This window comes from Talpa europaea (genome assembly GCF_964194135.1).
Source record: "Talpa europaea genome assembly, chromosome: 12".
NCBI classification, from domain to species: domain Eukaryota; kingdom Metazoa; phylum Chordata; class Mammalia; order Eulipotyphla; family Talpidae; genus Talpa; species Talpa europaea.
In genome coordinates this window covers 82,394,978-82,410,119 of record NC_140079.1, presented here as the reverse complement: position 1 = coordinate 82,410,119, position 15,142 = coordinate 82,394,978, and the positions used below count along the sequence as shown (strand labels likewise).

General features: G+C 38.2%; 1 protein-coding gene across 1 annotated transcript in view; it reads right to left on the bottom strand.

Annotated features, from left to right (window-relative positions):
• Nucleotides 1-15,142, bottom strand: part of SDK1 (sidekick cell adhesion molecule 1) — a gene marked incomplete at both ends in the record, with an annotated part of 728,549 nt that overhangs the window by 300,226 nt on the left and 413,181 nt on the right. Inside the window, one exon of the mRNA XM_084251360.1 lies at nucleotides 12,975-13,108. Coding sequence (XP_084107486.1) covers nucleotides 12,975-13,108 — 134 coding nt within the window. The remainder of the gene's footprint in view (nucleotides 1-12,974; nucleotides 13,109-15,142) is intronic.

Sequence of the window (15,142 nt, the reverse complement as noted above, 5' to 3'; positions counted from 1 at the left end):
GAGCAGGGTTAGTATACATAACTAATGGGCAGTGTGAAATACTCTCACTTTTTTTTTGCCTAACTTATATTTTCCTAAATTCAGCTAAAGATTTCTCTACTATAAGAAAAACAATAGTGCAAAATTAATAAATAGCAACTGGCTTGTTTCCTTGTGAAGGGCATAGCCTGGGAGGGTTGGGGCATTGATAAAAAAGAGTGTGTGAGCCATGGAGTGTGAGCAGCATCCATTCAGCTCAAGCTAATTCTTATTTTGATGGGGATGTGGGTCAGATATCACCAGATTTTCGATATTTATGTAGACTCTCCTGGTTTTCTGTTCATATTTCCTAAACCGTTTGTTTGGAGCCCTTTGCTAGGGCAGAACTTTGTTCTTATCTTGGAGCTGGTAAGGTGTAAGTCTGTGAATAGAGAAACTTCTGTTGACTTGAGGTATTGCTGTTCCCTGTTTCTGTACCCTGTAAGGGGCAGCCTCCTACTCAGCTCTTCAGTCAACTAACTCTTAGTCAAGCTTTGGGTGGCAGTTAAGTATCAGGACCTCCCAGACTTGGCAGGGTATCCTGTCCTGGAGTTTCCATAATGACATGCATTTCCCTCCATGGCGGGGGGGACATACACTTTCATTTTAATTATCTATTTACATGACCATTTCACCCTGGACTTCCCTAACTGTCCACTGCAGAGCAAGAGGTTGGTACACAGGAAATATTCTATCAATAGCTGTGGACTGAAGTAATCGAGATTTCCTTGTATACAGCAACAGAGGCTACTCACTGACCACTTCTTTGCAGTACCATTAATATAGATGCAAGTAGTCCTGGAACTCTACACAATTGCCATGGATGAGGGACTCAGCAATTGTATTTGTTAAGGGAAATATCCTTGCACCCAGATCTTTGGTAAATAAGCCTTAGGTCCATATCCTGATCATTTGTACAAGTGCTCTCAAGGGGACCTGGGAGTTTTAAGCCTTGCTGGTTAAGAGAAACCCTAACTACTACTAGGTAATGCCAGAAACTCATAGAGATAATAATGGGTCATGTGGATAATTTCAACAGCAGTTCTTTTTGTATTGTCCCTTCCAATGTGGCAGCCTGTAGCCACATGGCTACTAAAATTCATTGAAACAAAATTAAAAATCTACTTCCTCAATCATACTAATGACTACTGATGACGTTTCAAGTACTCAATAGCCTCACGCAGCTCATGATTTTCATACTGGACAAACAGAAAACATTTCTATCACCACAGAAACTTCTTTTGAATTATGGGTCATAACTTAAATCCTAGAGCAGGTAGCTAATGTGAAAGAACCAGGCTAAGATTCAGAAGCATTTCTCTCCAAAGGAAAAGACTGTTCATGCAAACGCCCAATTGACCTCAGAATAAAGAGACTTTATCTCTCACTTAAAAAAAACCTGCCCTTCATGTTACTTAAAATCTGTAAATATTTAAAACTCCAAAATGGCTATTTTCCCACAACAAAGAACAGTACACTCTACAGGAAAACTAAAGCCTTTGCCTTGGGAAAATAATCTCAACTAACCTGACCATTCCAGGTGGGAATAGTAGCTCTGGTGTGGCCGATTCATCAGATATTTTTTAAAACTGGAAAAGTTTCTCTCAACTTTTAAATATTCACTTGCATATTTATTTTGAAGGTATTGTATGGGATAAACAAAGAAAGTAGAGTTAAGGAGCAAATAGAGCCCACAGATGGCTACTTTGGCCTTCTCATCTACAGTTATACTGTACCTCCGGGAAGAAGTCACCACAGGAGTAAGGAATGGGCAGTTATTATGGATGGACTCGTGCCTTCCCAGAAGCCCTCTGGGCTTGTTCATATATTGAAGTTCCAAACCTCAATAAATTGAAACCTTGATGTATTAAAGACAAGCCCTGTAAGGGGGGTAATTAAGGTAAAGAAAAGTAATAAGAGGGGAGCCCAAATTCACTAGGACCAGCATCCTTAAGAAACGAAAAAAACAGCAGAGACCTCTTTCTCCATATATGCACAGAATTAAAGACATGTGAGGCCACAGAGAGAAAGCTGCCATCCTCCAGCTAGGAAGAAAGATCTCACTGAAACCATAACCTTTCTGACACCTTGATCTTGGACTTCAGCCTCCAGGACTATAAGAAAATAAGTATCTGTTTACACCACCCAGTCTGTGCTACCTCGTTATGGGAGCTCCCGCTGACTAAGACAGCTATTCCAACTTACACATCTAAGCTCTTTCATGTATATATCCATAAGTTATCTATATAACATACATAAGTTATAAAGAAATCAATTTTTATAAATCATATATTGAATGATTTAGAGATAAAGAACTTATATTAATAGTGCATGTGTAGAACAACTCATTTTTTAAATTACAGTTTGACATATTGGGCTTGCAGAACATGGGCACTGGTATTATTTCACATGACTCAGTCAGCTTTGCCCACAGAAGGACTCTGCCCATAAGAATAATGAGGCCCATGGCTTGAAGGCTGTAATTTTACTGACATGTTCTATTTCTAGCATAATTCATCTCTTGAAATTTTTCCATATTTTCTATATATAAGCCTGTGCTAATAGTCATATAAATAAGAACTACTGACAAGTATTCCTGGAAAAGTGTTTCTTTAACATACACTCTTAGTTATCTTTATTTTACTTTATCTTACCAGCCCTATCTTTTAAAGTGGGCAAAAGATTAGGAATGAAAGTGGGCAGGGAATGTGTGGGGAAATTACTATTCCCTGACTTAGGACATCCCCTAACACATTAAAAGTGTTTGTCTTTTTCTCCCACCAATATAAGCTCTGATGGCAGAAACTCATCTGTCTCAATTGTTATTATATTCCTAATGCTCAGCACAGAGTTGGCACTTATGAAGTATAAATAAATGCTGAGTGAATGAATTGATGCATTTGTGGATAGACAGAGGGAAAGATGAGTGGGAGGACAAATATTCTGGAAGAATTAGGGATTTAAGCTAAATGTCTAGGGACATTCTGTGGAAACACAGAAAGGGTGACTTTCTAGAGAACTTAGGAAAAGAATCTACTTTGAGAGAAGAAGTTCAGGGAAAGAGACTAATTTAATTTTTAAATGGAATGTTCAGTAACTCAGCCAATCCTAGTTTCAGGGCACATTGTCCTAGGCACTAGGTTAGACTGGGCAAGCTTTCTCCACTGTAACCAGAAGCAGCACAATCAGATGAGTGATCTTGAGACAAAGAGGTAAGTCAGAGGCCAATGAAGTCACAAAATAGAAAAACAGTGATTAATTAATTAAAGAGATCCACAGGGACAAGCCTTCTGTTTCAGGACTCCTTACTAAATCAATCAAAGAAATTAAAAAATTAGAAGATAATTGGAATCTTAGGGTCATAGCAGACTTAAAAGCATTTCATACAACTGTCCACTTAACGAACACTAATGCCCACACTGACATTCAGGTCTGCAGGTAACATTTTATTAAGGCGATACTTGAAAGAACGAGATCTCCAAGGAGGGAAACATGGCCCCAAATCAAACCAAAACAAACACTGCACCAAAGGACAAAGCGAGGGTGGATCCTCACACTTAGGGGTAAGGAGAACTTAAAGGAGTTGTAAACACCAAATGAAAAGGTGCTGTAGGCAGAATGAGAACAAAACCAGTAAGAAGTTATCCTGAGACGTTAAGGTGCAGAGAGGATCAAGAATGGAGAGTAGGAGGAATGGTTCATAGCAGAGGGGTGACAAATGAAGACGGGAAAAGCAAGGCATTTGGTTCCTGCTGACTTTCATTTGCCCATTAAGCAAGTATATTCATTCCCTAGTATTTATCATGCACTTGGGAGAACAGGAAATAAAATTCTCTTCCCTTATGGAACTTATGTTCTGGTGGCAGATAAAGATGACTTCATAAGTGATCTCCTGCAACAAAGTTGTAGGAAATCTTCAGTCTTTTAAGACTCTTGGTGAGGACATTAGTATTGAAATGCAGTCTTGCGGGATGGGGTGGGGGTGGGGGTTAGAATTAAAAACAAACAGAGCAGACAACAGGACAGTAGTTACAACAGGCCTTAGTTGTAAGAAAAATTTCTAATCCAAATCTCATTTTCTTAACTCCGTGTTGGTGCATCTCTTTAAATGAAAGCTAACAAAGCTTTTCTGGCCTCAGTAGCAGAATTAACTGTTCCCTCACCTGCGCTTCCACAAAATTTCTATCTCACTCCATTTCATTCAACACACTGTGTTTATGTCATTTTTTCATGGGTCTACCTCTCCTTAGGAAGAGCAAGCTCGGGAAGGGCAAGAATCACATGTCTGAGGCACTTTCTTTCCTCAGCATCAAACATAATGCCTCATAAATATTGGATGATCATTGCTTTCTGAATGAAATACAAAATGAAATCTGAAACTTTTTTTTTTTAATAGAGGCATGTTTATTTATTTGTTTGTTTGTTTGTTTGTTTTGTTTATACAAGCACTGGGTACAGTCAGAAGCGCGGGAGGGTGAGAGAATTCACCAGAGCCAGAGCAGGGAGCAGACAGAGCAGGCAGAAGGACCGAAGTACACTGCTGAGGGGAGCAGCGGGCGGCAGGAGAGGTCTGCGCGCCATGTGGGACCCTCCTCTGGTGGCCGGGGAGCAGCCAGGGATCGAACCAGTGCCGCAGAGGCCGCGGGCAGCTTCGCAACCCAGCGCTCAACTGCTGCGCCACTGGGGAGGTCCTGAAATCTGAAACTTTTTAAGGTGGGGGGGGTGGTTAATACACTTGGAACACAAGTTCCGACACAGACTTCAAAAGCCACGGCATTTCCCTGTGTCCCGGAGACAGAAACATCACAGGAATGGTGCAGGGGTTCCAGAGTGGCAGTGAAAGCACGTGAATAGTTTCCACAGTGATGGTAAATTCACTTTTTTAGGCATTCCCAGCGTTCTTCCAGGCTGGAATGATAAACTATTTCATGACTAACAGGCCAACATGGCAGAGCTACCCACCAATCAGGGGAGAAGCCAGAGGGAATCTAATGTGTTAATATCAGTCCTTTAGGTACAAATTTACAAGGGGGTACAAGCCAGCTCATCCTAATGGCAGTGCAGGGTTCAAGGAAGTAGAACTGGTATCTTGATGTTTATCAAGAATATGCTACTGTCATGATTTTTTTTAAAGTTGTAACTGAAATGAACAAAGAAACAAAAGGCTCGAAACACTGCTTATTCATTTTCTATTTCTTTATGATGGTAACATTTTTGCATAATTTTTTCAAGCTCATTTTCTCAATTCAGGATAATTCCTGAGTAGGCTGAAGGAGTGTGATGGTGAAGCCATTCAAACTTTCTAAAATGAACTCATAACCAATGGTCAACTCAGCAGATGGTATCTATATGTAGGTCACCCTGATAGTTAGGGTGCTTCCCAAAGCCTTAAGGAAGGAAAGGGAGAAGTTTGAATTCTGCAGCACAATTGTGCTGGAAACTCCCAAATGAGAGCAAAGCTTTGTGTAATTCTGCGCTGTCTGAATTAATATAAGCACAGAGCAACATGCTGACAGAGAAATACATTAGTGTGTGCAACAATCTTCCAAGGAAAGTGAAGGGAAAAGCAGAGTGTGGTGCATTTGATACCAGCCAGGACACAGCGCAACAGAATCCACTATCAGTTAAACAAGCAAACAAACAAGCGCCCATGGGGCCTGCTGAATGGGTCATCACTACTGACTTATTTCTTCTCTAGTAAAATAATGCTCTCAAACCCACCTTAAAAAGCAGATATTCCTGGGCAAATGGCAAGTTACACTGATACTTTGTGGTCACATTTCTTACACCCTCCAATGAAGCTTTGCCAAACATAGAGCCACACTATGCTCAAAGAATAGGAACTGATTTTGTGCCAAGGCGGATATTTTTGAAGATCCTAGAAGGTGAGAGGGTATAGGCAGAAACCATTCCTAAGAACTCACTAATTAGAACATACGGCGTCTACATCTTAAGATAAATTTCTGGTTCACTTATTACTTATATAAATTCCTTTTTTTTTTCAACATTTCAGACATAAAGTGTTCTTAGAAAAATGAGGAGTCTAAAAGTCTGGATTTCGTAATGGTCTAAGTGGTTTCTTACTTTAACAGATGCTTTACCTGATTTTCTTAAGGCTTGATTTAATATTCTCAACCACATTGTAAAGATCTACAATTTTAATTACCTGCTGTAATTGCTTTCTATAAGAGTCGAAAGAACATCATTTACAGTAATCAGTAATAAAACATTATGACTAAGTGGTAAAGGTAGAACTGAACCGTTATCAAGAGGTGACCAACTGTTAGGGCTGCATACACAAAAGCAGCACATGGATTTAGAATCTTCAACAAGGTTTTAAACATCAAAAATGATTCTATAATATAATCTATAACCTAGAGTTTGAAAACCTCAAAAATTCTACAGAGCAACTACACAGGTGTTTCTTAATTTTCAGATTTAGAATATTGAACTCATTCAGAAAAAGAGAAAGAACATTGGGAAGGTATGAGTGAGATTATTTAGCATAGAAAGGAATAAAAGCTGAATACCAGGGAACTGACCATGGTCATCATTTGTATTCACCTACTAAATACAGTTTTTCCAAGAAAACCATATTTACAAGTAGCAACTAGTTCAGTGGTCTCATCGCAGCCAATAACCATTACATTGTTTAGGATTTCCCCAGACAAGAGGTGTAATGGATAAATGTTAGAGTTTATAAAATGACTGCAATGAAAATTCAATTTTCCATCCTCCCATTTAAATCTTCTAAATATTTCTTACCTTTTCATATCAATTATAGTGACAGAGAGAGCAAAGTTCTTGAAGAATGTAACATCTAAAGTAGTCAGAGGTAGGAAGACACTCATTGCGTACGTACGTTATAATGTTGAGTCACTATATAAGTTTTGAAATAATTATATTTATATATTATGAGCCTGAAATGGAATGATCTTAACTTCTCTGTCAACTGAATTCAGGCATGTGGCTGTTGGCTAAGGTTAAGAAATTAGATGAAGAGTCAAAGGTAAAAATTACTAGGGTTACTTTTAGTTACAGCTCTAAAACATGGGTTGCTCCGAGGCTGGCGGGGATCAAACCGGCACTGCAGAGGCTGTGGACAGCTTCACAGCACTGCGCTCAACCACCTGTGTCACCAGGGAGGCCCTCCCTTTGTTTGCCCGTATGAAAGACCTGGGTGACTTGTACCCAATAAGAGAAGGGCAATTCTGAAAAGAGCACCCTGAAACTCAGGCATCCTCAAGCAGATTCGAGTTTAGAAAGAGTATACGAAAGGACCTGAGATAGATTCACTCCCAGATCAACTTCCTGCTCATCCCCTTGAGTACCCTTAGAGATACCCATAGTATATTTTGAAGATTGTCAGTTTGGGTGATTGGGGATACTGAGCTATTTCAAATTTGTTCAAACTTGTTGAACAAAGATTTACCCTAAGATTTACCAAGGGTAAAAATAAGCTGAAGTAAATCACAACAAAAAGAAAGGCAGCTTGGGATGAGAAAAGATGGGAACATGTAGAGAGAACAAGAGCAAGCAACAGAAGTGCTCCAGTTTTGCCTTGTGGGGATGGGGAGAAAATTAGAGCCTCCAGCTCTTTTGATCAAGAGCTGACATTCGTACTATTATTTATTCTAAACCTCATCACCAACCCATTTGAGGCTCAGAAACAAAATATCAGAACTGGCATTTATACTTATGTTTTTAAACCAAAACCATTACAAGAAAACTAATGTTTAATGCTATTTATTATGCAGATCAAGTCTCCGAGAGGGAGAGGGATGGTCCATGTCTTACACCTATGCAAGTCATCCCAAAGGGAGATGTGAAAATTCTCTTTCTCAAAGAGGTGGGCAGGATGCACTCAAATACCTGTTTGCTTTCAGAATTTTCCCAGGGGCTGTGGTTTCACCTTTGCCCGGTGAGGTGGATTTATGTCCTTGTGTATTTAGCTTTAACTACACTAACTCTTCCAGAATAGATAACTGGATACAAAAGTATTCCCTGGAGAAAAACCAGGTTTGAGTTACTCATTGAGCAAGCACACATAAACCACAACAAACGGCTGCACTGACGCTTGAGTGTCTAGCATGAGCTCTTCATCAGCCACATTACAAGATAAGCAATTCTCTGTAAGCAGATGTCCTAAGAATTTGGTCCAAAAACAGCTTTATCAGGAAGACCAAGCAAAATATGGATTTCCAAGTCACAAAACGTATACGGTGCCTTGGATATGAACTGAGGAACTACGGAATGAGACTTTCATGATTAGCCAGATACTTAATATGCTTTTTATTTCACCTTTACCTACTTTGTATGATAGGTGCCTGCTTATAGTTTATAAATAAGTACATACTCATTAGGGGTGAATGCTTATTTATTCTCACAGTGACTATTAAAAAGCTTTACAGACCACATGCTAGACTTAGTTCTGTCCATCACCACCTCTAGGATGTGGGGGCCAGTGCATGCCTATGCTCATTATACACCCCACTTAGCAGGTTTAACACATGCTACATGATAAAACTCATTATTTACTGTAAAGGCTACTTCCTATTTATGTTTCAGAACATTCTGACAGTAAAGTCTCCACAAGCTATATTGCCTATGTTGGATTCTAACTCGGTCATTTGTGATATGGTCATGGTCTACAGACTGATTTTTAGTGTTATTTCAACCCATTCCTATTGCTTTCGGAATCCAACCCATGTCAGAGAACAATCAAAAGGCTTATGCCTGCTCCCCTTTAATGCTAAAGACACAAAGAAAGTAAGATCGAATTTTATGGGCACACAAAAACCACATTTTACAGGGCATTTCTTTTGGACTGTTCACTGCTCATAGGCATTATTCTTGGGTAGGCACTTTCAACTACTAGACACATATGAGGTCTGCAGTTAAATTAGCATTATAGAGGACAAAAGAATGTTAAGTGGTCTTCAGAATTAAAAGCAAGGTTTTGTCAGCCTGAAAGAGGATCAGTTGAAATGATATCCTATCTGCAAATGTTGTTTGAAGAGGAGATATTAAAATGAAAGGGGTGAGAAAAACAGGAAGGAGAGAGGCAGTCATTTCTTTTTTAATCTAAACTTCATCCCTAGTAGAGAATCTCATTACACGGAACATTCTGAATATTGGATCATACCTGATGATGTGTCTAAGGTATGTACAATGGCCTTTAAACAATGATTGACTAATCACTTTACAGAGTTCTCATTGCCTAACTCTATTTCCCTCCCCTTCTTTTTAAAGAAAAAAACTTTTATTCATATATTAATTCAGTTCAGAAGATCTGATCCACAAAAGTTAACTCCATGTAAAATCTTCAAAGTGAAAACCAAAAACAGGTTGACAGGTTTATAAAGCTTGCCTGGATTTGACCTCAGAATAGAAATGTCTACTTTCAGGCAAGTTCAGCCCATTCTTTTTCTGGTGTGCACCTGAGCTGCGGGAGCTAGCCATGAAAAATTCATGCAGGATGCTTCAGCAGTCCCACCTATGTCCTTAACATCTGCTGGCTTCACGTCACATTAAAACTTCAAAGTGAATCCACCCCAGAGATGGCAGCAAGCTTTCCCTGGTAAGCGGTAGAATGGAGAGTTCAGAAAAGTCCTCTCCTACCTGACAGGAAATATCTGTGCAGAACATGCTGTAATTTATCTTCTTAACCATATAAAAGGGAAGACATGATAAAAGAGAACAATGCCATCCGCTAAACATGCACAAAACAGCAGGCGGTACCGTGATGGGACTGCATTTCACTTCTAATTGTCATGTTTTAAAAAATATTTATTTATTTTAATCTAAGCCTCTTTATCTCTTGCTTCCCATAAGCTTCAGGGGTAGCCAAAATATTTAGCAACTGAAAAGCTGGTGAGATTTTGAACTCTCAAGTGCATAGCTGTTTGGGAAAATACATCATTTCCTTCTATTAGCAGAGTGATTGCCCACCAATCAGTGGGATACTCTGAGGCAAGGCTGGCCCTGGGTGTTCCTCTCCTGGACACTAGGCTGTCCTAACACAAGGAACAGTTTACTAGAACGACAGGAAACAAGAGGTGGGACCACATGGCACTCTTTGGTTTTAAATTAATTACAATACAGGAATTTAATTTCTAGTCCCCTACCACCTTGATTGTATTCACTTCTTAAACCTCCCCTACTTTATTCTCCCGATGCAGGGGGAAAATTTATCTTCGTTAAGTGATAACTGACTGTAGTATCTTTTGATTCTTCAGAAATGCTGGCTGGAAAGTTTAAAAAATTTTTCATCAATCTTATTTGGTGTTTTTACAAATACGATATCAGAAAAAAAATGTCGAAGTCTGCATAACACACTATATCTTAGGACCAGTACGGCGAGGTCTCTAGAATCTCTAATTCCATAATAAATCTGCAGAGCCTGAGCACTTATTTAGTGTTTCCGGCCTCATGAGCTGCTGGCAGTGAGCTCTGGGACTGCGGTTTCCACTGTGCACAGCAGTCCCTGCTGTCCAGAAAGGAGGAAGATGTAAACATACAAGTCTGGGGCTTTCTGTAGATTTATCAGGACTTCTGATCTTTCGAGTTTTCAAAATAGAACTTTTAGTGAGAAGATGCATAATTGGGTGCCATTAATGTCTAGCTAAATCCAATATGTCAACAGTCAGGTTCTCCTAAGAATTAAAATAAGATTGCTCCCTCAACCGCCTTGCTCCTCACATTTCACCTGTCCTGATGATGAACAAAGAATATATAAGGGAACAGAATGCGGGTTTCTCCTAAGATGTAAAATAAGTCTGCCCATATCATCAACCATATATCTCACCTTTTACACATTTTACCCAGTGCCAATGAAAAGATAAAACTATACAAGGGAACAAAATGCAAGGCAGCTAATTATAATATTTATGAGCTACTTCCAATATAGTTCTTGGCTGGATTCGTAACTGAAATTATCGGGAAAAATTTACATATTCCAATTATCTAATGTCATGGTATTGCATGGGTATGGCAGCTTGCAAATTCACTGTATTAGTTTTATTTTCTACTGTTGTTTTTTTTTTATATAGTAGGCATATGGAAAACTAGGAGGTGCACTCTATTTTATAATTTTGTGATGTTAGCATCATGTTATCCAGAATATTTGTGGAATTCTGCCACCCTTTTCTAATAGACTGAGGTCAATTTCCTTGTTTCTGACTCAGAATTACACCAATTTGACCTCTTACTATCATCCTATTATGTACATTACAACTGAGTGCTGAATTAGATTTGCCAAACAGAATAAATGGCTCTAATTGTAAAACTCAGCAATCATTAAAGTCATCACAATCTATTTGATAATACAATGTCCATCCTTTATTATCAATACTGAAACAAATATCCTGATAAACCACATTGATTTCTACTATGTCTCTTGGTTCAGATTCCTTTAATAGCAGTATATCATATGCTGGATTTTGTGAACCCCACACCTAATCAAAGAATATAACTCTCCAAAGCATTTAAGAGGCCAATTTCTTCACCCATTCTACAGTCTGGTGATCAGGATTCAAGTTCTAGGAACTACGGTGATGATGGTAACTCAGAAGCACTAAACCAGAATGGTGCTGGGCACATAAGGGCACACTCAGTTAGTTCCCACAACTTCCTACCCCCAAATCTGTTACATTCACCCAGTAAAACCTACTGGGCTTAAAGCAATCGTATCTCTCTAGGACCATCAGAAGCAGGCACTATGTTCCTATCCCAGGTACAAGTCAAAACTTCTGAGATGACCTGAAGGTGAAAGCCTCCCTTCAAGGTATATTTGAAGATTTTTAAAATTAATTAATTTATTTGCTTTCATCATTGTTAATTTTGAACGGTTGATTTCTCCCCTTAGGTGTAGTCCCTGTTGCCACCACCATAGCATCCTTGAGCCATCACCATAGTCCCTTACATTCTCCAGGCCCTTGTTTTGTCCCCTCTCCCTCCCCTTCTCCTGCTATGTGCCTCAGATCTCTGGTCATATATACACAATGGAATACCACTCATCAATCAAAAAAGATAAACTCATGACATTTGTGGCAATATGGATGAAGCTGGAAGGGATTGTGCTAACTGAAATAAGTCAGAAGGAAAAAATATATATCAGATGGTTTCACTTATATCCAGAATATAGAAAACAAAGGGTCAGGGAAAAGGTATTTTTTCAAAGAATAAAATCTTCTATAGACAAAGTTATCTTGAAATTTATAACCATTTCCCAACCGTACTTTCTCAAAAGCATAATCACTGCATTTCACACTATGAGGCTTCATGCTGCAAACATTTGGTGCCATGTTCTCTGAGATCCAGGTTTTAATCACAGAGTTTAGAGTTCTTCTGGTCATTTTCCCCTTCTCTGGCATTAGTACAATTTCTGCGAACTTCTTTCAAAGACCAAATATTTAAACTAAGTTTCCTTAAACTGAATTTTCCAAAATTAAACTGAACAAATCACTGTGATAGGTGTATTCTTTCCATCTTTCAGTTTTAGTTATGTAGATGAATTGATCAGCTGATTATGACTAAGACATATGGCTAAGTTCAACACATTAGTATAAATATTGTCTCAAGGATTTTATTACTAAATTAAAAGGATATAACCTGTGTTCATTCTAGTCTCAAATAAGGCTTATGGATATAATTCCTTAATAATCAAAAGATTTTTTGTTGTTATAAAAAGTACGTAGTAACAGTATAAAAATCAAAAAAGGGTTTTTTAAATTCCCAAAACAAATAAGATCTCAGGTTCAGAATTATCAATTGTAGTCACAATTTTCTGCATGTCACTTCACAGAAAACAACTATTGACAGTGGATCAACATTAAACCATAACTTCTCTACTGGCAAGATAAGATTTATTGCAAAATGACCCATGAGACAGTTGTTATTAATTAAATCAAAATTAGATTGCTTTCAAAATTATTAGTTGGAATTTCAAAACTCACCTGCTACAGTCAAGGAAATGTATGGGCTGGTCTTGTTCTCCCCATTCCGCTCGTTGACGGCCTGTACGTAGTAGGCCCCTGCATCTCCAGCTGTGGCTGCAAGTATGACCAGTTGATTCTGCAGTGTGATGGCTCTGTGTCAGAGAAGGTACAGTGTCAAAGCCGCTCTATGGAACTTCATAATTGTTTTTTTTTAAAGATTTATTTGTTTATACAAGAACTGGGGTACAGGCCAGATGCGTGGAAGGGTGAGAGGATTCACCAGAGACAGAGCGGGGAGCCGAACAGGCAGACTGACAAAATACACTGCTGAGGGGAGTAGTGGGCGAGACAGGAGAGGTCTGCCACACCATGTGGGACCCTGGCCAGCAGGCCGGGATTGAACTGGCACTGCAGAGGCTGCAGACAGCTTCACAGTGCTGCGCTCAAGCGCCTGTGCAACCAGGGGATGCCCTGGAACTTCATAATTGCAAGACAAATTAACTTACTAGGCCAACTATAAGAAATATTAAAAGGTTAAAAAAAATCTGCAATAGTGTAATTGCCAGGAGGGCCTGAGAGCTCCAACCTTTGGTTGTGAGGAAGACATTATTTGGGGGGATAGCTATCCAGGGTTTGTTGAAACTCAGCGGTTAGGTGGGGCTATTTGATTTGTGGTCACAAATCTTTCATACAGAGGGTGAGACCACCAACACCTGGACCAGGGCAAATGAATTTACTGTGATTTTTCTGGGCATTCTCATGACAGCCTGCATCTATTTCTAAACTAATGGGCATAGTGTTGACCTCTTCAACTCAAGTCTCCCATCATCCCAGGCTCCAGGATTACATTTTTCCATCTGAGTCCTAGAAGTGCAGACAATCTGTCTACTTGATCATAATGGAATCCTTTTCCTATATCCAATTCTCATACAAAGAGGAATCTGTGAGACACATTTGACCCACTTGACCTCCCCCCAGAAACAAGAAAATTGAGAATCTGAGCGATTAAGTTATTTGTCTAGGGTAACACAGCAGATTAATATCAGGGAGAAGACTAGATCTCCCCACAAGCCATTCCAACCATTCCATACATAGAAACTCTGATCAGATTAGTTATTTAAGAGAGAAAAAGAAGAAAAATAATAAAGACACACTTCCACAAACCCAAGCAACTTTAAAATGAGTGCTTTAGTAACCTTTGCTCAAGCTATAATTCTGTATTCTTTTTGCTAACTATGGACTAGGTTAGGGGAGATAGAATTTGTTCTTAAAAAAACAACAGAACGGTGAATAAACTATTCCTAAGTGGTGAATTAAGATTTGAGGTATTCTGATTAACAAATTAAAAGCATTCTGATTAACAAAATATCATTAGTCTGTACTTTTTTTTTTTAAGAACACTAGAAATATCCTGGGATTTACAGCGACTTGTGTCTCTGCTACAATTGTGTTATCTACAGGGAACAGTTCTATTTGTTTGTTTTTAAATCTTAGATAATCATAGCCTTTCTAAATTCAGATAAACTAAGATCTCTATTATGGAAATACAAACATATGCGATGTAACTTCTTTTGAGAAATTTTAGAGTAATAATAATCTTTTTCTTCCTGATATCATTTGGAAAGCTTTTACAAAAGTCTTGATTTGTATACATTATATAAGATTATATTAGGAAGTTATTGCTTATTCAGGGTTCCCAGAGGATATAATACAGTTTGAGGTCTCTATGATTAAGTTACCTCATTTCTCATTTAAGAAAATTTCTCTATTAAGGAATTTTCAATTTTTAGTCCCATAAAAATATTTCAAAAAAGTTTTACTATAATTATTTATGACTCCTTTATAGACTCCTTTATAAAACTATAGAAATTGTTCCATTTTATTTTAGTATATATTATACTGGCACCTAAAATTAAATATGAATATTTACTACACATGAAGTTATATATTTAATAGTACTTAAAGTACTTAAAAACTGAATATATCATAACTTCTTTCTTCAACAGCTGATTTTGGCCATTGTAATTTTAAGTATGCCTATTATTTCTCAGAATTATTGTGCAGAAATGCCTATTAATTCTCTGTATTATTTATGACATTATTTCAAGGGTATTGAAATAAAAAATGCATGAATAAAAATATTAAAGCTTACATCTATTATAGTTTATCTTTATTTTTTCATTTAG